This window comes from Zalophus californianus, chromosome 2, assembly GCF_009762305.2.
Source record: "Zalophus californianus isolate mZalCal1 chromosome 2, mZalCal1.pri.v2, whole genome shotgun sequence".
Classification (NCBI taxonomy): Eukaryota; Metazoa; Chordata; class Mammalia; order Carnivora; family Otariidae; genus Zalophus; species Zalophus californianus.
The window spans coordinates 62,860,513-62,882,929 of NC_045596.1; the positions used below are offsets into that span (position 1 = coordinate 62,860,513).

The 22,417-nt window shown below is 42.7% G+C and overlaps 1 protein-coding gene across 1 annotated transcript in view; it reads left to right on the top strand.

Annotated features, from left to right (window-relative positions):
• The window catches only part of FRAS1 (Fraser extracellular matrix complex subunit 1), a 403,423-nt gene that overhangs the window by 233,634 nt on the left and 147,372 nt on the right, over positions 1 to 22,417 (top strand). Inside the window, 5 exon segments of the mRNA XM_027599032.2 lie at positions 11,017 to 11,169; positions 11,397 to 11,543; positions 16,864 to 17,010; positions 20,076 to 20,216; positions 21,131 to 21,271. Of these exon segments, the coding sequence (XP_027454833.1) occupies positions 11,017 to 11,169; positions 11,397 to 11,543; positions 16,864 to 17,010; positions 20,076 to 20,216; positions 21,131 to 21,271 (729 nt within the window).

Below are 22,417 nucleotides of genomic sequence, written 5' to 3' on the forward strand. Positions count from 1 at the left end.
TGTACCTTCTTTTCTTATTCCTCATCTTGTCACCCGGTCTCCTGTTGCTTGAACTCTGAATTGCATATCCAATCTCTCTCCAGAACTTTCAATGGTTGTCTCCTCCTTGTTCTCCCAATTTGTGTTATATTTAAGAGACCACACTGTCTGTTGAAGAATGATTGAATATTCCAAGGTGTTTCTTTTCTTTTAACTTACAGGAAAAAAAAGAACATGACCTATGCTTAAATTGTGCCTTCCTAAATTAAAAAAAAAAAAGAACTTATATACTTCTCCTTCATGTGACTTTTCCTAATATATTACCTTACAGAAAGACCTCACTTCCGAGCTTTCAACGTGGCAGGGCTCCCAATGAAGACAGGATTGCCATTGTCTTCATAAGAGCTGCAAGCCTTGCTTAAAGAGCTCAACTGAATTTATTTATTTTATTTATTATTTTTTTAATTAACATATAATGTATTATTTGTTTCGGGGTACAGGTCTGTGATTCATCAGTCTTACACAATTCACAGCGCTCACCATAGCGCACAACTGAATTTAGACCCACAGGTTATCCTGTCAGTACTAAAGATGGCAAGATTGCTAAGGCTGCACTCACCTCTGTTTCTTCCATGCATGTAAATCTCTGTGGCTTACATGCTATAGGCAAAAAGAGTGACTTAGACGTAGGCATGATGATCAGTGTGCCAGTGTCAGTTCTGACTGGCCCTGCTGCAGAGAAGGAATAATGGCCAATGTTTATTGAACATTTAGTACGTGCCAGCTCCTCGCATGTCTTATCTCATCTAATCCTGACCGCAACTTCTGGAGGTCTGTCCTGTGATTAGTAGTATCTCCATTTTATAGCCCAGGAGACTGAGATTAGAGACGTTAGCCAACTCACTCGACGTTTCACAGCTAGCCAGTAGGAGAGCCAGGCTTGGAAGCATCAGAGGGCACACAGCTGAGCACACGTCACCGGCTTCCATGCCCTGATCTAGTTCCAGTAAGACCTTCTCTCCTCTCGGCTCCTGTCGATGCCTTGCCATCTGGCCCATCATGCCTTTCCTTACACACCATTCCTTACCTCAGCTCAAATCTCACTCGCTCAGATCAGTTTACGTCTCTGCTTGCTTTCTCGTTTGGAAGAATAGCATAATCTGATAAAAACAGCAACAGCAAAAACTCCTCCCCGTTTCTCCTCAAGGGCTCTGATTCTTCTGTTAGGTACCTCTTTTTCCTCATGCCTTCCTTTGAGGAAGGAGTCCCCTCACCCTGGCTCCTCCAGTTATTTCCTTTTCTGGTTCTTCATTTCATCCCCCTCCCTCCCTGTCCCCACCCAGCCCCGCTCCCAGGGATGGTGATCCCTCTCACAGCCTCGAACCAGTCCTCATTTCTGTTTTCTCCTTGGAGTCCATGTGGAGAGCACACGGGATGGTCATCCCCTCTACCTGTCTACCTCCTGGACATCTAATCCATGGGAACACCATACCCACAAGTCCCATCTTCATGTCCTTTAACCCACCAGGTCGTTTCTTCCATCTCCTGAATTTCTTGTCCACCTGCTGCTGATTTTTCAATCCGCGTAACTCAAAACAGCTGAGTTACCCTGCTTCCTCCCTGCCCTGATTCACCTTCTGCTCTCTGTCACACCTCACAAACTTCAAGTCCCTCTGATTCTCTTTGGATAAAATACTCTCTGGCCCTCCTAAGATACCAGTTGCATTTTAGGTACGGCTTTCCTCCAGCAGACCCTGTCATGAACATCTCAAAGGAAGATGCTGAGTCTGACTCAATGCTCTATCTCCTGTGGAAGCTTCCGTAGTGCCTCATACTCAACTGATGTTCCATAAATGTTCACTGAAGTGAATGTTTTCCTGTTTTGGAGGTGCACCAAGAGCAAAGCATAAACTGCTGGAAGACTAGGTAGAGGGTACACGGAGGAGTGGTGCTCATGACCCCTTATTGGAGAGCAAGAACGGGCCCTGAAACCGAGCAGAGAGCTTTGTTCTTACCTCTGGAGCTGCCTCCCGCCGCTACCAGAAGACCATGTGGTCTACAAGAGCTCACGGGGGGTCTGGGACAAAGCAATCAAAGGGGAAAGAGAGGGTGCTTCTTTCTCTTCTGCCATCTGTATGTTATTTGCTAGGTTTCTTCTGTACTGTCTCACAAGCAGTACGTCGTCCATTTTTAAAAGTGGCATCAGAATTCAAATTCTATGCACACTTTAAGGGCCCTGAGCTCTGGCATGAAATCCTTTTTTTTTTTTTTTTTTTTTTTTGCCTGATGAGGAACAGCCACAAGTGCTGATTATCGTAACTGCTTCCAAACGCGTTTAATCTGGTTGCATTAAGAACCTAATCGACTGACAGGACATTTTTAAAAACTCACTGTGTGTCTAAATTTGTCTTTATAGGTCATTATTTATCAGCTAAGGAGTCACTGCCCCATAAAACCAACATCCAAAGCCATTGCTTCGACAGTACACATTTACTTTAATATCTTCAAGCTTTTTTGACTTTGCTCCAAAGACGTGAAATAAGTCATTTCACTGCCGTGTCTCCCATCCATCATGATTGTGGGTAATCCTTACTGATCCTCGAAGCAGAGCCTTTATGATTTGAAGAAAGCCTCACACAGTGATGACCACATGTAATTTCCTTGCAGCCGCAGGGTGACATATTAGAGGATATTACAGCTGCTGAGTCAAAATATTTTTTTATCTATTTAAATTTTTAGCATGTCTGCATGCTGTGCATATTTAGAAAACAAATGGAATCCTCTGCTTGCTTAAAAACAAGAAATGTATCTATTTCAGCCCGAGCTAATACTCCATTTCCAGTCTCCCTTGTAATGTGCTCATTAGTTTGTTTCAAGTGCTAATTCATTGGGTTCGTTAGCAAGCAGGCACACATGAACAACTGGAATTCCGTCTGCCCTCCCCTCTACCACATGCTTATTATATACCAGTAATCTGAAACAGGCTACACAAACATATCCTGGGTCTCTCTTCTTTCCTTGTCACCCTCAATGAGTCTTATATTTAAAGACTCTTCACTGTAATTGAAATCGTGACAAATAAGGATTTACTTACTGAGTAGCAATGCTAGAGCTCAGAGAGATGGCCTCTGGAATAGGTGCTGTTTTTAAGCAATTAATGGATACACACTCACCATTTAGACATATTTGAGGTTAGCCTCCTTTTTTGATTACAGACAGCAAGGTAGATGCAAATGCCTTACATTACAGATGGGGCTTTTAGGATGGGACGTTAATCCTTACAGAGGCTGCTAGATTGGTGGGTTGGAAACTCAGTTCCCCTATTATGGTAACTGCAGCCCTGGTTCAAATTAAGCAGTGACAGTATAAACTTCCTCTAGTGTATCCTGTGAAATTGTTCCAAATGTCACCTGAGTGGGGGGTGGGGGGGGGAACGGGCATGGAAGGTAGGGTGAGGAGGATTATAGGGAAACTCACTCTGTGGTTTGTTGGCCTCTCTCAGAGTATTGCCATTTTAAGGACACAGTTTCTGACAGTTGTGCTCCTACAGTATGGGTCCAGCAAAGATCTGAATTAGGATTTGTCAGACGGAAGAAAGCAAGAGTTGTCTCCAAGTCAGCTTATTTCTTAGAAAATAGGTGTATAGATTTCACTATGCATGAAGTGACTGGTGTCTGAGCAGTTCCCCGGGACACACGGTCATCTCCTGCAGTGCCTGGGGATGGGCTCATACCACCTCTTAATTATATTTAGAGTGTATAATTAATACATATGGCTGGCTGTGGGGATATTTCTCTTTCCATTATCTCAAATCCTACTGACAAGGCAGATGTAAATTGTCACACACATAGCCACGTGGCGCCCTTTCTCTTGGCCTGAAGTGGATTTTGAAAACCAGGAGATGCAATCCACACTGACTTTTTCATAAGCCTCCAAGTTCCCTATCCTAGGATTTTGACTCCAATAACCTTTTTTCTTCTTTCACTCAACACATAGGCAGGGGCTACCTACTAGATACTACTGTTGAGCCAAATTCTACTTTGTTTTAAATTTTAAAGGTATTTTGGGAGCTGACAGTTTGTGAAAAGGTCTTCCCAGGTCATGCCTGAAAGACAAACCACTGGTATGTTGGCCTTCCTTCTCAAGGGAAACCCAAGATCTTCATTCCTGGTCCTGACAGCTTTCATGTACTTATGTTATAGTATTCTTAATATGCCTAGTCTAGTACACGCCTCATGAGAACAGTTCAGCAGCAGGATATTATTAACAGAGAGGGTCTTCTAGACATAATGTAGGGGGGGGGAAGAACAGTAGGGACCCCTGTCCCCTCCCCAGCAAGGCTCCTATTGAGAGCTGCTGTATGTCAGAGCTTTCTTGGATTGTTGGTTCTTTGCTATGGTTCTCATGTCTTCTCTCATCATTGTTACCTCCCATCCAACAATTTCTCATTTAAATCTGTAATAAAAACACAGAGACCTCTGTAAATAGACGGGCAAAGAACACAGGCACACACAAACCCATTCCCAGTTGCCTTTAGGATAAAAGACATGCTCCTCTTCATGGTATTCTAAAACTGGTGCAGCCGGGTCCTGAGTGGCTTTTTTCTTTTCTTTTCTTTTCTTTTTTAATTTTATTTATTTGTCAGAGAGAGTGAGAGAGCACAGGCAGGGGGAGCAGCAGAGGGAGAGGGAGAATTGGGCTCCCCGCTGAGCAGGGAGCCTGAGGTGGGACTCGATGCTGGGACTCAGGGATGATGACCTGGCCGAAGGCAGTCGCTTAATGACTGAGCCACCCAGGCGCCCCATGAGTGGCTTTCTTCTATGTTCTTCAAGATCCAGCCATGTTGTACTTCTCTCAGTTCCTTGAAGGCATCCTGTTCTGTTGGGCTGCTGGGTTTTTGCCTAAGCTTTCCCTCTTTTTGGAACCCTTTCCAAATCGTCTCACCCAGCCCAGCTCCTCTTGCAGCTAACCCCCAGGCAGGGTTCATGGCTCCACCTTCTCTAGGAGGCCCTCCCTGTCTCCTGGACTGAGTCAGGACCCCGGTTACAGACTTCCATGGCGCCCTGATACTTATCCATTAACATTTAACAAAATGTTCGCAACAGTCTCATGGCAGTCCTGCATCTCAGTGTTTGCCATGCGCTCTATTGTTGCTCATCCTGCTGTGCCACCATCTCTATTGGCCTGGTACCCAGGTCTCGATTTGGAGAAAACCCTTTATAAGGCAGGAAGCACAGCCCAAGTCCACTTTATTGTTGGATTGTTGAATATGCCACTTGGCTGCCTCCAACCTGTTCCATGGGAAAGGAGGGTGAGGGTAAAGTGAATGGTCTCTCTGTCCCTTCTTTCTCTCCAGGTGGAAGGGTTTTTCTGGGCTGGGGCACAGAAGTGGAGGGTGCGGGGGTTGTGGTGGTGGTGGATGGCCTGGGTCTATTAGCTCCAATGCACATTTGAGTTTGTTTTTCCTTCCTTCCATCTTTCATCTGTTCCTGAGCTCTGTGAATTTGGTATTTTTTAGATCTGATTCTGATAACTTTCTCTGGGAGCACATGACAGCCCATGCTTCCTGGTTCGATGGGGGCAGTTAATTACAGTGGATGAGAAAAGAACTCAGTGGTTGATATCTCAAATTATTATTTGATTTCACATATTTCATACTTAATTATAATTATATATCCAGGGTTGTTTTTCCTGACCATACTGAAAGCTGTATGACTACAGTAGACATTCGAACATTTTTGGTGTTTGAAAGATTTTTTTAATGCTTAGCCTCACTTATAATAAAAGAAGTACAAATGTAAACAATGATGTAACTGCAGTTTTCACCAACCAAATTTAACCAAGATTGTTTTACTACTTTTCAGTTCCTTAGTGCAGGCAGAATTATGAGGAAACAGTCTCATGAGTGACTCTCAGAAATGTAAACTGATACAAACTTCCTGGAATGGAATCTGTAATACCTATTAAGAATTTTACATTTTTTTTCATGTCTGTAGTGGTTAAAAGTACATGCTCTGGAGTCAGTGTGGATATGACATGTGAGCGCAAATGACTTAACCTCTGAGTCTCCATCTCATCATCTTTAAAATGGGGATAATAACATCACCTATTGCATTTTTGTAGACTATGCATGAGATTATACATTTATAATAAGTAGTATAGTGCTTGATACATATTCTGAGCTCAATAAATGTAAGCTATAATAATAATATGAATTGGGGTGCCTGGGTGGCACAGTCGGTTAAGCCTCCAACTCCTTTTTTTTTTTTAAGGTTTTCATTTATTTATTTGACATACACAGCAAGAGAGGGAACACAAGCAGGGGGAGTGGGAGAGGGAGAAGCAGGCTTCCTGCCGAACAGGGAGCCCGATGCGGGGCTCAATCCCAGGACCCTGAGATCATGACCTGAGCTGAAGGCAGACGCTTAGCGACTGAGCCACCAAGGCTCCAACTCTTGATTTTGGCTCAGGTCATGATCTCAGGGTTGTGAGATCAAGCCCAGTGTCGGTCTCTGTGCTGAGCACAGAGTCTGCTTGGATTTCTCTCTCCCTCTTCCTCTGCCCCTCCCGCCCATAAATAAACAAGATCTTTAAAAAAAATTTTAAAAATTGAATTGCATTCCTGACAATGTCTTTTGGGAGCCAATCTAAAATGCACAGAAGTCTTATCAGGGCCTCAATTATAGAAGTGGACAAATTGGATGTAAATGTTTAAGTACAGTTCATCCTAGAACAACACAGGTTTGAACTGTTTGGGTCCATTTATATGTAGATTTTTAAAGATAAATAGAGTACAATATGGTAAATGTATTTTCTCTTATGATTTTAACATTTTCTTTTCTCTAGCTTACTTTATTGTAAAAATACAGTATATAATAATATCTATAACCTTCAGAGTATTTGTTAACTGATTATTTAGGTTATCAATAAGGCTTCCAGTCAATAGTAGGCTATTAGTTAAGTTTTTGGGGAGCCAAACCTTATACTTGGATTTTTGACTGTGCAAAGGGTCAGCGCCCCTAACCCTTGGTTTTTCAAGGGTCAGCTGTATATGAAAAGTGCAAGTTTCTTGTTTATTTATTCAAGGCTGGGATATTCTGTAGTCCCTAAAGTGTTTACAATGACATGTGGAAATGCTGATGGTATTGAGTTAAAAAAAAAGATATTATATGACAACATGTAATAGAATCTCATCTATGTATAAAGCTCTGTATCGTAAGAGTATATAGAAAAAAACTAAGAGAAAAATGTCAGTGTCGGTAGTTCTTTACTCTGAAAGGGCTACTTCGGTTGGTTTTTATGTTTATTTATATTTGTAAAAATGTTTTTCATATTTTTTTTTTCCATGGCTCACCTTGTATTCAGAAAAACAAAACCTTAAGGTTCTTGTCAGAGCCACACTCAGCCCCTCCTCTGGGCAGGAGATCTCAGGGATCCCCAGACTTGAGCCTGAAGCTTGCTTACAGGTGCTCCCCAGTGGGACTGGTCACTTGTAACGTGTCACCCCTGAGTTCTGTAGTCTGCTCTCAGGAGCCGTACTTTTCTGATTGTAAGTCAGAACACAGGTATTAATCCTTAAGCCCTTTTTGCTCTGATTTCTGGCTTCTTTCCCTGCACATCATTACTCATTTTGAGCTCTCCCAAAGAATTCTCTCCTATAAAGAGATTTTGACTTCAAACTCACAAGACAGAGGTGTTTCCTAGGTTTTAGGAATTTATTTTCCTTTTTTGATTGGTTGAAGAAAAGTCAATCAACCTTCAGATTGACTTGAGAGCAGGATTTCAGAGCATATTTAAGTGGTCTTCTTAAGGGGCTTGTAAATGAGAGTTGGGAAGGGAGGTTTGCGTGAATGCATTAACATGGGATCCTTTAGCTTGTTGCTTTGGAATGAATCTATTCATAGGACTGGGTGTTTAGTATGACTTTTTAAGCCATGGTTGAATGAGTAAGGAATGAATACAGGTCATGAACAAAAGAGGGAGCCCAACTTCCAGACTCAGGTAGTTACAGTCTCGTGTGTAAGGTAAAACTTTAAACTTCCGTGCATTAATGGCATGCTTTGGGCAACCTGCAGTTGATTGTTTTATATTTTCAGGTGTCATTTATTGATTTCTCCTTGCTTCCGGGTACTCCATCATGCAATGGATATGTCTGGCAATTGATGTGATGCCTTCTTAAGGCTTCACATGAAGCCATGAAGAGAGGCAGAGGCCTCAAGTAGTTTTGGAGTCTCTGCGACTCTTGAGCCCTTTCCACTGGCTTCTAGTGGCAATCTATCAAAATACAATGCAAACAGCCCTGTCTAGTTTAGGACCTTCAGAGGATGAGACTTGATTAGGAGGAAGGCAGAAAGTGAGGGTTGTGAGGAATGTCTATATTCATCAGGCAGTGGTGGCAGAGAACAAGGACCTGGCCGTGAAGAGCACCAGGATAAAGCATACTAAAGAGGACACAGGGTCAAAGAGGAGGGCAGCCAGGAGTGTCGTGTGTTGCAGAGCTCTCCCGTGGGTTCGGTTTAAAGGAAGCCATTGGATTTGGTCATAAGAGGTGGTCAGTAGACCTTTTCAAGACAATACCACAGCGGACTCATGGAGGTTGAAGGCAGATCCCAGCAAGCTGAAGCGTTCGGGAGGCAGGGAAGTTGGGTGGTGAAGGGAAGGCGAGAGATGGCGGCGTGGTTGTAGAGAAAAGCTTTGGAGGCGTTGGTAATGCAGAGTGTGTTCAGAGGTTGAGGTCAAGGAGAGTGAAGAGAGATGGGGTAAAAGATGCAATGATGCCGAAATAACGTTCTAATAATGTTGAAAATTGGATCAAGAATGTGGGAGGAGGAATTAGCCATTTCATCCCGGGAGAGAAGAATTGAAATAAAAATGGGTAAAGAAAGATGTTTTGAGTCTGACAGGAAGCCTGTGCCTTGAGGGGCTGAATGAAGTAGAAGATAGAATAACCTGGGAGGAGGCGGAGGCGGGGGTGGGGGTGGGGGCGGGGGTGGGGCCTGGAGACGAGGAGTGAGGGTTTGCAAGCAGCTGCCGTGAGAGTGGGAAGGAGCATCCATAGCCTAGCTCCAGCTTCCTTTGGTAGTAAGTAATGCACATTACACTCACTCATTTCAACGGCTTCTAGAGATCCCCAAGATCAGATAGGTTCATAAATATTTATTTATTGTACCCACAAAGTACTCCAGAGATGATCTTACTTTCTCTTCAAAGCATCCCCTTGGTGATTATTCTTCTTCATTCCTCTAATTGCACACTAGAGAAAGCCTTAGTTAGATGCAACTCGTTTTTAGACCACTGAACACCTGCGGATCTTGTTGATGCATGCCTGAGCCCAGAACTCTGTCAGCGCTGGCTTGAAAGAGGAAGAGGCTGTGACTTTTCAAATAATGGAGCCTTGAATCAGTAATGTCTCTCAGGTTTCCAACCCCAGGAGGTACACACTCATTCAGGTAATCATAAAGCACAGTCACTTCCATTTGCTCCAGCAACTTTCAAAGCTTTTTGAATCTCCCCTTCAGCTCCTGGCACTGTGAGGAGGGCACAGGAAGCAGAGAACGTTGTGTGGAAACCTTATACTAAGTCGGGGGAGTAGCGTCCCTATCGTCTTTTCCTCAATACAGTCATCGTTTTCCTTTATAATTCACTGAAGGTCTATAATGAGGATTAATTTGGCTCTTAGGAGACCAAGAACTCCTAATACGGGCAAAAGGCTGCCCGTAATTTGAAACTCCCACAATTCAGAGAAGGGGCAGGGGCTGTTCGTTTGCATGCCCACAGGAAGAGTCGGCATTCTGGGGAGGGTGCTTTTGGCTCAACTTCTGGAGTGGTTGTGCAGGTCCTCAAACGGCTTCTCATGGGGATGAGTGGGTGCAGGTGTGCGACTGAGATCCGCTTCTGCAGGGAACACATCTCAGGTGGTCAGCAATTAAGAAAGTATCACTGAGAGTCTAGAGAAAAAGACCTGTTTTAACAGATTTCAGGGGACAGGCCGTCTGTTTCATTGACCAGGATTTTTTAATCTAAACATTGCTCGAGATCACGATCTCTATCTACAAGACTCTGAGCCGAACAGAGTGGTCCCTGAGTGGTGCATTAGCAAGTGCAGACAGTGCTTTGAATCCTAGAGGGAAAGACCTGTGCTTAGAGCTCTTGACTTTTCATTTCCTAGGCCTTTACTCCTTTTTTATTTTGGTGGGTAAATCAGGATTTGTGGATTTTCTTCCACCTTTGCGATGGAGGATGGTAAACAGGACCTGAAGGGCAATTACCCCTTAAAATGAGGCAGAGGATGGGAGCTGAACGCAGTCAGGTTCTTGAATGAAAGGATAACTATTACATGGGCGAGAACGAGAGACCGTGCTGGCTGTACCAGATAATTAGTCTTAGAGCTTTAATCACAACTCCTACAACAGAGCTTGTGTTGTATTGTGAATTATGTATTGGGTCATGAAAATGACTTTTCAGCTCACAACTCTTCTTTGTAACTTACCTCTAATTGGAGACTAAAATTTCCCACCGGCTCAGGCCACTTATCAGTAACGCCAGTCCCTCCATATCAACACCTGAGACCGGGATGCTGCCTCTGAAAGGCCAAATTCCTGGGAAGGCAGCTTGTGGGGAGAGCACCGTGCCCCCCTCAGGAGCACTGTGCATGGGGCATGCTGGGCTAGAGTTCCCAGAACGCTTGGGGGAAATGTTGATAGTATTGGCAGTACCGTTGCTGTTAGTCTGACAATTTTCTCTGTACTCCGAGCAACAATCTATTACATGCCCTTGTAGTACTTGAAGGTCGTTCAGTTGAAAAGGGATGAAAACAATAGCTGTGCTGGGCCTGGCCATTTGCTAAAAACCTCAAACGCACCATTTGTACAGGTCCCAAACGTCTCCTTTCCTGGGGTGTCCTGCCTTTGGGTTGCTCTCCCGCTGTTTGCACTGCAGCGGGGGTCATTGAGATCCCTTCCGCCCTTTGGTGTAGTGATGAGACCCCACGCTCATGCTGCCCATGCCTTCTGTGTGCCCTGCCCCCGCCCTCTCCAGACTGTCATCCCCTGTGCCAGCACTGTGCCGCTGATCTCCACCACACCGGTAGTGTCTGCCTGAACTGCCAGAATGCCCGGTACCTGCTGCTGGGGGACCACTGTGTGCCTGATTGCCCTTCTGGATACTACGCGGAGAGAGGAGCTTGTAAAAGTGAGTAAGTGCCGGACACAGGAGCTGGCGTGAGCTGTTCTTGGGGGCAGTAGCGGGAGAGGACTGGAACTTCCAGAGAGAGATAGGAGGCAGGAAGCACGCTGCCGGACAGTAAACCAGACCGGCTAACGCTCTCAGTTGGGGCTTTTATTAACACCTCTCGGGCTGCTGCTGGGGAAAGGAGCTTGGCTACATAGGTTCTCTTTGTGTCTCTTTTCCCTCTGCAGAATGTCACTCCTCTTGCAGAACCTGCCAGGGCACGGGACCCTTCTCCTGCACCTCGTGTGATGCCGACCTCGTTCTGTCCCACCTTGGCACCTGCAGCACTGCCTGCTTCCCGGGGCACTATCTCGATGACAGCCGTGCTTGTCAGCGTAGGTTTTTAAAAAAATGAACTTTCTCTCCTTTCCTGCTCTTCTGGAGTCATTGAAGGAAATATGAAGTTCTTCTATATTCTCACTCCATAGCCTTTATTTTTATAAAAGAGAGTTAATCTACAAAGGCATATGGGTGTCCTTAGCAGACATTCGTCTAACTGGGAAGTGCTGGGCTCGAGGATCTCCTCTGCAAGTACCAGCTGTGTGATCTTAGGCCAGTCATTTAGCTTCTCCGTTCTCTGGTTATCTCATTTTAAAAATAAAAGTGTTGGCTTGTTTTGTCCTCAGCAATTCAATTCCAAGATCCTGAGCAGAGAATGGAACTCGTTCTAGTACACAATCAGTGACCTAAGCACTTGTCTGGGTTTAATTTGTTTTCTGTATGTATTTGTTGAATATTGACAATGTGCAAGGCTTGACATGCTACAAAGCATTCGGTTTCTGTTCAAACAGTCATCATTTTGTCTTGCATGAGAGTTACTTGTATAGATGTCTTATTTCTCAAATAAGTCAAAATGTGATTAATTACCTGTGTCAGGCACAAACAAAGAGGATAAATTAGGGAAAGGGCAAATCTGAGTAGAAAAGAAATTTAGGAAGTCCTTCACAGAAGAAGGAACATTTTTAAGATACGCTGAGGTGCCTTACTTTATTTCAATCACTGAAGTGTCATTTGCAAAAAAACTTTGTTATATTTTTTCCTTTCGAAAACGACAGCTAACAAATAAATACGGTGCTGGTATTTCAAGTTTATGTCCTAGGAAGAACCATATTGAAGGAATTATAGACTGGTGGTTAGGAAGGTGGACTCTGGACTCGTTCAAATCCTACCTGCCACTTGCTAGCTTTTTGTGACCTTGAGCAAGTGAATTAACTGCTAGTTCTTGGTTTCTTTTTCTGTGAAAGGGGGATTATAATGGTATGGTACCTAGACCTAATGTTCTTGCACTTAGTATGGACCCTCGCGGAGAATAAGCTTTCGGTATAGATTACTTATTGTTGTTGTCATCATCATTGTCATCCAGAATGAGATGCAAATCAAGCACTTTTAAGATATGTATATTTTATAGATAGCTATTAATTACTATTAGTTTATTGAGATGCTTACAAAGATTTGCATTTGAAATGAATTTATGTGGAACTTATCATTTTGTATCACCCATTGAGATACCAGAGATAAAAAACCCTTTTGGGACCCATAAAAAATTTCTTTGCGTTTATAACAAAAACTTTGCGTAGTATATCAACTGTCTACCAGTGTCTGTAGATTCTCTAACGCAAGAGACATGAGTGAAATACTTGCATGTTCTGTTCAAGAGCAAGAGAGTGTTGGTGGAGAAATAGCGATTTAGATTTATGAGGCTCTTCACAGCAGTGGAATCACAGAAATAAAAGTTCAAAAGAAAAAATAGAATCTTTTGTATGGCGTATAGTTGACAAAAAAATGTTGCATTGAAATATTTCTTTCTGAGAAGCCTTTGCCTTAGTGCAAGGTGATCTCCGCACAAATGCATTTGTTATGCTACCACGTAAATAGGATTTCATAGACTATTTCAGTTAAATTAAGAATCTCCTAGCTTTAGTCCTTTGCTAAAGCTTAATTTTCATTCTTTCGAAGATTGAATAAAGCACAGCCCTTAAGTTGGGATATTTGAGTTTCTAGTATGTAAAAAAAAAAAAAAAATCAATGTTCCTTTCTAATGCTCATCATTATAAACAATTATAGGCCTCACAATTTTAGAAATGGTGCAGTAAAGCACTTTCAAGGAAATATAACCAGTATTAAGGGGAGGCATTAATAACCATATTACAGAAGAAAGTAAGAGCTGGAGAACTGTCTGGATTCTAGCTACAGAAACCTTTAGAAGTTACATACTGAGCTCTAAAATTCAAGGATAATTAGTTGAGGCAGGCACTTTAAAAAAGAGATGATAAGTGAGGTTCCCAGTGCTTAAAACCATGGTGCTTTAGAGGCAAGGAGGAGAACTCCAGGGTGGCCAGAGACGACCTTGTACCCAATGCAGAGATTCTTTCTCGCTCCCCCTCACAGACTTCTACAGATGAGGAAGGAAGCCAGGTCCATTGGAGGGGGTGGTAGCTGTTTAGTTGTTTGATGGTTCTTTCTCATGGGCCCTAGAACTCCCCTCTGGAGTGATACAGAGTAAGTCTCCTTCCTCATTCACTTGATTGCCTTCCAAAGTTTGAAATTATCTGTCATTTCCCACTTGCACTTTGCTGCTCCAGGCAAAACTGGAGCCAACGGAGTATTTGAGCAGAAATGGATGACCCTCTCTCCGAGCTGCGGTAGAAAACAGGTCTACTTCAGAGGGAAGGTGGATTTCCTAAGCTGTCGGGTCCTTTCCTCCTTCACGAATGATGGTTCAAGTACATCTCTGCTTCCCTTGTTGGTTTCTGGTCCACTTACCACTGTCTTCACTGTCCTCTTGGTAGTTTCTGGGGTCCGGGACCTCGGAGAACTGCACCTGGGACTCTAGATGTGATCACAGCAACATGACTAATACTGTGTATGGTCTGAATATGCTAAGATGGAGAAAATGCTCCTTACCCACATGCCTTTGGAGATGGAAGCTGAGAACCCAGGGGGCTTTGGTATGTGCAGAACTGCTCTGACGAAGACAAGGTCATTTGTGGATTGCTTGGGGAGGGGTGAGGATTTCGATGAATGAGGAAGAAGCGTTCAGGTAGACATGGAGGGAGCTCCCTGCTCGCAGTGTGACACTGCTGCATCCCTCCAAATCTCCACATAGTCTTCTAACCTTTCACAGTGCTTGGCATGAATCCATTTGTTTTGGAAGCCAGTAGAGGGGCTGAGTTATACTTTGAGGTACCGAGGGGTAATGAAAGACTGCATGGAAGCATTCAAGAATAAGAAGGTACACAGATGCTTGAGGAAGTAAACTACAAAAAGCTCTCCACTATCCAGACAGGGCATCATCCTGTCTCTCTAAGCTGAGGGATTGGCCTTTGGGCTTCATTTTGCAGCCGTTGGTCAGGGGGCTCCAGCTGACATTTAGGTTATATGAAGGCTCTTCAGTTTAAGATTGTGTTTCTTTAGTAACCATATCACACCTCTAATAGGCTTTTAATCAACTAAAATTCTTAGATCATTTTTTATAGGAACTACTGTCTGAACAGGTCTCCGGTATCCTTTATTTGTGCAATTGGTTATGGAAAATAAATGCAGGACTTAACAGTTTTGCTTATTTCATCGGATTACTTTTAGTTTATTGCTTCAACTAGCTAAAATTCAGTTTAAGTTGTTCTTTCAGCTGGTGAGATTAGACTGTATCCTATTAGGTGTATGGGGCATATTTAAATATCATTAGCATGATTTGTTGTAATTAAAGCTATTAATAAAAATGTTGATCAAATAAAAAGTGAAGACTTCATAATATTCTACTAAGGACATTTCTTTTACTAATTACAAAGGTTTATTGATAACTTTTTAAGGATGCATTTCAACCATTTTCAAATCCACCTACAACTCCTAGACCCCACTTCATTTTTGTATTCACAGGTTTATCTTTGAGATTTTTGTCAAATCCTTTGCCAAAATTAAGATACACCATGTGTAAAAATTCTAGCAAAAAAAGATGGAAGTTTAATTTCACTGAGGCTTCCAAAAATTAAAATATTCTTTTCTAATTATTCTCAAACCATCTGTTTGAAAATCCAGTCTAGAGTTTTTCTAGGATCTTTAATTACCAATCTACATATTCGAATGAATATTTTATATCAATGACATTTCTTGTAGGTGAAACAAGAGGACTTCCTTTTTATTTTTACCAGGAGGCAATTTTCCTGCACTGTGCCACACACTTTGATATCCTCTAGATCTAAAACTCTAAAAATCTAGCTCATTCTCTGGATTTTTCCTCTGATATATACTTAGAGAAAATTTCAGAATGAGGCAGAGATGTGTTTGAATATGTATAATTACAATATCTGGTTTCTTTCATTTATGTGCAAGTGTTTATTGAACACCCATAACATGAAAGATAACTAGGTGCTGAACACTATTGCAAGGAACAAAACAAACCTGGTCTTTGCTTTCATGAAGCTTATAGCTTAAAGGATACAGAGGTTAAATAATCATTGTAATGAAAATTACTATGTATGGCATGAATGAAATGTCTGGGGTGCTATAAGAGCAGTGACAGGGAGACTTGTTCTAGACTGGAGATTGAAGAAGTCACTGAAGAATGAGTAAGAGTTAAAGACAAGAAACTTGGAGATTATATTGAGAGGATTCAAATATGTGTATTAAGATTTCTGGGTGGAAAGAATGGAGGGAATGATGGAGGAGTGGTATTTGCAGAAATGATGGCTGGAAATTTTCCAGGGTTGAAGAAAGATATGAGTTTATAGATGAAAGTGTCCTCTGAAACCTGAGCAGTATAAATTTTAAAAATCACTCTTGGGGATACATGGAAAATAGAATGCAAGAGGGTCAAACTTGGTAAGGGGAAACCACTTAGGAGGCTATGACAGTAGTCCAGTAGGAGATGATGAGGTCTTGGATGTATTGGAATGTGTGAATATGGAGAGAAGCAAAAAATTCTGGGAATTACGTAGGAAAATTTGAATAAATAGGTTCCAATGAGTGATTAGATTAGGAATGAGAGATAGGGGGCCTATCAAGATAGCCTCCAAGGTTTCTAGCATGGACAACTGAGGAGATGGAGAAATGCCAGTTGTTAAGTTAGGGAAGATGGAAGCATCTGGAATCCATGGACCAGATTTGGGGATCATCCTTGAATGCCTGAATTAAGTGGCTGTTGAATATTACAACTGGGCAAATCAGTAAGCCAGGCCTCCTTAAAGTTCTTTGTGGCTTAAAATATGGGATTTCCTGAGCTTCACAATAAAGTTGATGCCGAATTTTAATCTTGGCATTGCTCAAAAATCTGAATCCACATTATGAACAATTGGGAGCTTGATTCCTTGAGAAATTTTCCTTCCTTGAGAAGTAAGGTTCAAATACCTCTCTGGACTATTATTCCAGAGATCTTGGAGTAAGTATAAATTCTGTTGCTGAATCACATGGCAACCTGGATGTGGGATTTCCATTCTTGGGTTTATAATTTATCTTCTCTGGAAAATAAAATGACCCTTTTATTTTAGAAAATAAAAGTAACATTTTCTGTTTCTGTTGATCACAGGGGAGGGTTATGAGCCATAATTAAAGCACAGGTTGGAGCAGAGCTTTGCTCCTTTGTAGCATCTGTCTAGGTTTGATCAGCTTCAGTATTTGCAATTGTAATTATCTGGTCATTTTCTCTTCCTATCTGCTCAGCATGCAAAGCGCATTGTGGAAGCTGTGATTCACAGGCCAGCTGTACCTCCTGCCGAGATCCAAACAAGGTCCTGCTCTTTGGGGAATGCCAGTATGAGGGCTGTGCCCCACAGTACTATCTTGACATCTCCACCAAGATATGCAAAGGTAAAGCTCTTCCAGAACTGTGCAATGATTCTTTTCCTCAGTGATCTCCCTTTACTGTAGGTGTCTAATCCTCCATGTTGGGAAAATACCATCATATGTTTAGACGTTCTCTGATGATAGCAAGAAGGCATCATGTATTATGAATGCATGTATGTAATTTCTTTCTTTTTTTGGTATGTAATTAATTTCTTAAGGAAATATTTTTGAGCACCTACTATGTGCCAGATATTGTGCAAGGTTTTAGTAACTAGACCAGAGGTGGCAAACCGATGTATTTGGCCCAAGACATGGAGGGTTTTTTGTTTTTTGGTTTTTTTTTTGCCCACCTAATGTTCTAGTGTTTTAAAATTTTTAATTAATGCATTTTATTTTATTTTATTTTCTTAAAGATTTTATTTATTTGAGAGCGAGAATGAGAGAGAGAGCACAAGAAGGGGGAGGGTCAGAGGGAGAAGCAGACTCCCTGCTGAGCAGGGAGCCCGATGTGGGACTCGATCCCGGGACTCCAGGATCATGACCTTAGCCGAAGGCAGTCGCTTAACCAACTGAGCCACCCAGATGCCCTAATTAATGCATTTTAAAATGTAGAAGACTTCACATACAAAAATTGAGATTTTTCTGTTTCTTTTGAAAATTGAGATTTTCTGTTTCTTTTGAAAAAGTCAGATGATCTGGGAATACTTTATTTGCATTTCCATAATGCAACAGTCAGTTGGAGATGAGTAGCTGTTGTCCCTTTTGTGTCTTCAGATCACTACAGTCCCTGCCATTCCCTCGTCTGTCACACCAGGCCTATTTCAGAGATTTACATTACCTTCCTTTACAACTCTGTATTGCTAGACGCTAACCTTAATGAAGACAGGGTTTGGGGTGCTTGGATGGCTTGGTTAAGCATCTATCTGCATTCAGCTCAGGTCATGATCTCAGGGTCCTGGGATCAAGTCCTGCATCAGGCTCCCTGCTCAGCGGGGAACCTGATTCTTCCTCTGCCCCCCTCCCCCTGCCACTTGTGCCCTCTCTCTCTCTCTCTCTCAAATGAATAAATAAAATCTTAAGGAAAAAAAATGGGTTGTATCTGATTTGTTCATCTCTGTTTAACAGACTTAAATGAATAAAGACACAGTCCCTGTACTCCAGGAGTTTGTAAGGAAGCAATATCAGAAACCTAGCACCTGTTCTCTAGTGGTTAGAATTCTTGGGGCTTATGCTCTTTAAATGGCAGTGCTCAGCAAGAAGAACAGAGTTAAAGGCCAGGTTTTCCTTGCTTCTCTTCCGTTTTCCTCCTCCATCCCTCCATTCCACTTGTCTCCCATCTCTCCAGTTCTGCCCAAGAACCTGGGGCTCAGATATGGGGGCCAAACATCTGGCAAGTAAGCTTGGGATGTTTTAAGACTTTGCAAAATTGCACACTCTCCATTCCAAGAAATTCTACTTGTTGTCAACTTAGGTGGTCTCTCTGTGCTCAAGACCACAGAAGCTTTTCTATTTTTTCCCTTCTAAACAGTGATTGTCAGTTTGCGGTGAAAAACAAGATTATCACAAATCCTCCATGTTGTAAATGATTTCATAACTATGCTGGCAGTTGTCAGAGCTCTGCTTTAGTCATTCTCCCTCAGGACTGATTCAGCCAAATAAATGAGCGAGATTAACTTTATAAATCTCCTTGGAATCACGTGTACTGTCTTGCACATTTACCTGCTTCTTTGGGACTTAGAAATATCGCATCAAAAAAGAGAAAGGTGACTAATGAGAAGTTTCCTGGGTTCTCAGCTGGGATGGATGGTGGAGTGAGGAAGAACTGAGTGCAAAATGTTCTCCGAGAAAAACAGTTGGGCAGCAAAACATTTATTAAGCTGTTACTATGTGTCAGGCACTGTGCTAACTTCTTTACATTCACTGTTACCTTTACACAATAGCCTTATGAAATAGGTACTCTTCTTATCTCTGTCTTACAGATAAGGAAACTGAGGATCCAAGAATTTTGGGAAAGTGCGTAAGACATGTAGATAAACAGTGGCTAAACCACAGCCTCAGTAGAGACTTGGCTGTCTTCAAAACTCAAGTACTTAACCACACGGTGTTGTCCCACCTTCCATGCATGAGGACTTAGTTTACCATCTGGCACTTTGACTCTCAAACATGAGTGTTCTGGCTGCAGGAATTGCCTGGGCCTTTAATAGCCACAGCTACAGTAACAACAACCATAATAATCATGAGAACAGAAACAACAGTAGTGGCCCCGACATGTTTCCTTATGCCCTAGTCCTTGAGATGACGTCAGTAGTTCTGATGTTGAGCCAGAAAATCTGTATTTCTAACAATCCTTCTGGATTATATGGATGCACATCCAAGGTTGGAGCCCGCAAGCACATAAGCCCCTTGAAGCCAGGGTCTGCCCACTTCCTACCCACCGTTCGGTGCTATGCATTCCATAGGTGCTTATTGAGCAGATAACATGTAAATGAGTCAGTTCCGCTCTAAGGAGATCTTCTGTTATTTCTGTAAGCCCTTTCTTTCTGGACAGTTCCTTGATGCTACATTTAATTCTAACATCATTGGTCCTTTCTGTTGGGTGGGTCAGCACCTGATTCTTGAGAGGTAGAGAGTCAAGCAGCCAGTGTCGGTGGAGGCAGCAGATGCCTTCCTAGTTGAGACCCTGACATCCCTTTACCTGTGGAGCATTTGGAGAAGGTGCGGATTAAGTCTGTGGAGGCAAATTGGCCCCTCCTTGTAGCAGAGCAGGCTTTGCTTGACGATGCTGAGGCACGGGAATCAAGGACTCTAAGATTAAGATGACCTGGCTCCTCAGATGCCCCATTAACAAGCAGGCTCTGCACAAGCCTGGAGTGATCCTTGTACATGCCCATGTCTAACATAATTAGGAAACACTAAACCTCAGGCGTTCAGGCTACTACAAACAGAAACCTTGTCAGAGCTGGCTTATCTGACATCTCGCCTGGTGTCCTCACTTTACCCCTTGCCGCTGCAGACCGCGTCCTCATAAATTAGTCACTGGGACTGAGGACGGACAGGCGAAGGTGATCTCACGTGGACTTCCTTTCTAGAGTGCGAGTGGAGTTGCAACGCGTGCAGCGGGCCCCTGAAGACAGACTGTCTGCAGTGCATGGATGGCTATGTTCTCCAGGATGGGGCCTGTGTGGAGCAGTGCTCACCATCCTTCTACAGGGACTTGGGCCTCTGCAAAAGTAAGTGTCCAGAGCTCCTGCTCTGTTCTCATCCAGCCTTCAAGCCTCCTCCAATTTTTACTGTTCTGACAAGGAGTCTGTGGCAAGTTTCCTTTCTGGCTTTTTGTCCAATTTCTGGTTTCTTTCCTAGGAGCTTTTCTTCGTTCTAGTCAAAATGCCCCCTCTCTCCTTCTCCCATACACGATATTTGCTGAAATTTGAGGTCAGTATGGGAATCTTGGGGGTATAGGGCCACATAAACAGGTATGTTTTGATGATGACTTTGGATTTCTTAGAGCACTGAATAATCCTGTCCTCTAGATGGGGAGGTGTGTATACTCTGGTCATTTGAGCACCTGGAAGGACCATCATATTCCCCCATCTGTCCCCTGAAGCCCTGCATGTACCAGATGTCTCACCACCACCTTTCTCTGAACGCCACCCCCTTTAGCCTTGATTTAACACCACAAAATCTTCTGACCTTGAAATGCCCCCCAAGTGCACAGATGGCACTCCTGGGACCATTCTTGGGAGACTCTGATAACTGACTGGGTGAGTCAGGAAAGTAAGAGAACCATGGACTAGTTAATAGTAATGATAATGGCTAATACCTGTAGTTTCTAGGTGTGCCTAGTGTTTTCCATTATTTACTTTAATCTTGGCCCAGCAAGCTGAGTGGGTCAGTATGTCCATTCCTGTTTTATAAGAGAGAGCACTGAGGCTCAGAGAAGCCGAATCTCTGATCCTAAGTCACCCTGCTGGGTAAGTAAGAGTAGTCACAACCAGAAGCCTGGCTCCTGACTCCTTGCCTTCTGCCTGGCCCAGCACACCAGGTCATATCGCTGTTTGGTGTCTAACTAGCTGCCTCCCCACGAGGCCCAGGAGTCCCCTGGAAAGCCATACACAGTTCTGTTGATTTGACTTTTGTCTTTCAGGCTGCAGCAACCACTGTGTCCAGTGCCAAGGTCCCCATGAGTGCACTCGCTGTGAAGAGCCATATCTCCTGTTGGAAGCCCAGTGTGTCCAGGAATGTGGCAAGGGGTACTTTGCAGATCACGCAAATCGACAATGCACAGGTAACTCGGAGACTGCTGAGTCCTCTGGAAAAAAGTGAGGCTCACAAGTAAATCAGGTGTGTCGATTCTCAGGTAACCAAGGAGAATCTGAATTAGAAGCAGAATGAAAACCCAGACAGCTAGGACTTAGAAATTGATGGCTTCCCATGCACATCTGCCAATTGCTGGTTAAATAGAATATAGAAGTGCAGGCCAATAATTGTCTTGCACAAATCAATATTGTCTCTAAGGGTCTTTATGGAAATTAGGCCAATATTTTATGGAATGTAAGGCTTATGTTGAACTAAAGTGAGGTATCCATTAAGAGCGGATCACCTCTATTGACGTGGGCACAGAATTTTCAGTGTGTAGACTAAATTACGGGTGACCCTGATTTTGGCACAATATCCTTGAGTAGGATTTCTGAGGACAATTTAGTGAGATACACTGAACTTTTCTCATTAAAGTTCAACCCAAAGCCTTAATCTCCTTGTCCATTGTGTTATCCATGAGAGTTTCTGCAGTTTGTTCTCATCATTTCCATTAAAACTTGATATCATATGCCCTACTTTTAAGAAAACCTGACATTTAATAATAAAGCCACGACCCTGGCATGGCATTTTACGTTTCACCACAGTCCTCCGTCTTCATTATCTCATTTAATATTCACAATGAGTTGGTGGTAAAATATGGCAAACACCAGGAATCCCATTTTACAAGTAAAAAAAAAAAAAAGAAAAAATGGCTTAAGAGTATTAACCAAGGCAACATAAAATCAGATATTAAACCCAAGTTTTCTGATTCCAATTCTGAGCCCTTACACTCTACTACCTCTGTATAATAAAAATCTTAATTAAGCAGAAAAATTGGGCAGTAAACACTTGATTTGTAGAAGTTTATTAACTTCATCCAAAGAAATAATCCTAGCGTCCTTTTATGAGCTTGCTCTCCTTCTGCATTTAAGATAATAATGATGATGATGATGATGATGATGATGATGATGATGATGATGCATTGGCATTAGTAGTACAGCTGAGTCCTTTTGTATGCCAGGCACTGTTGTAGTCTCTTCACATTGTAACACATCCTCCCAACAGTGATTTGCATCAGGTGCTATTACCATCCCCATTTTTAAGATGAGAAATCACACCACAGATGATTAAAGGA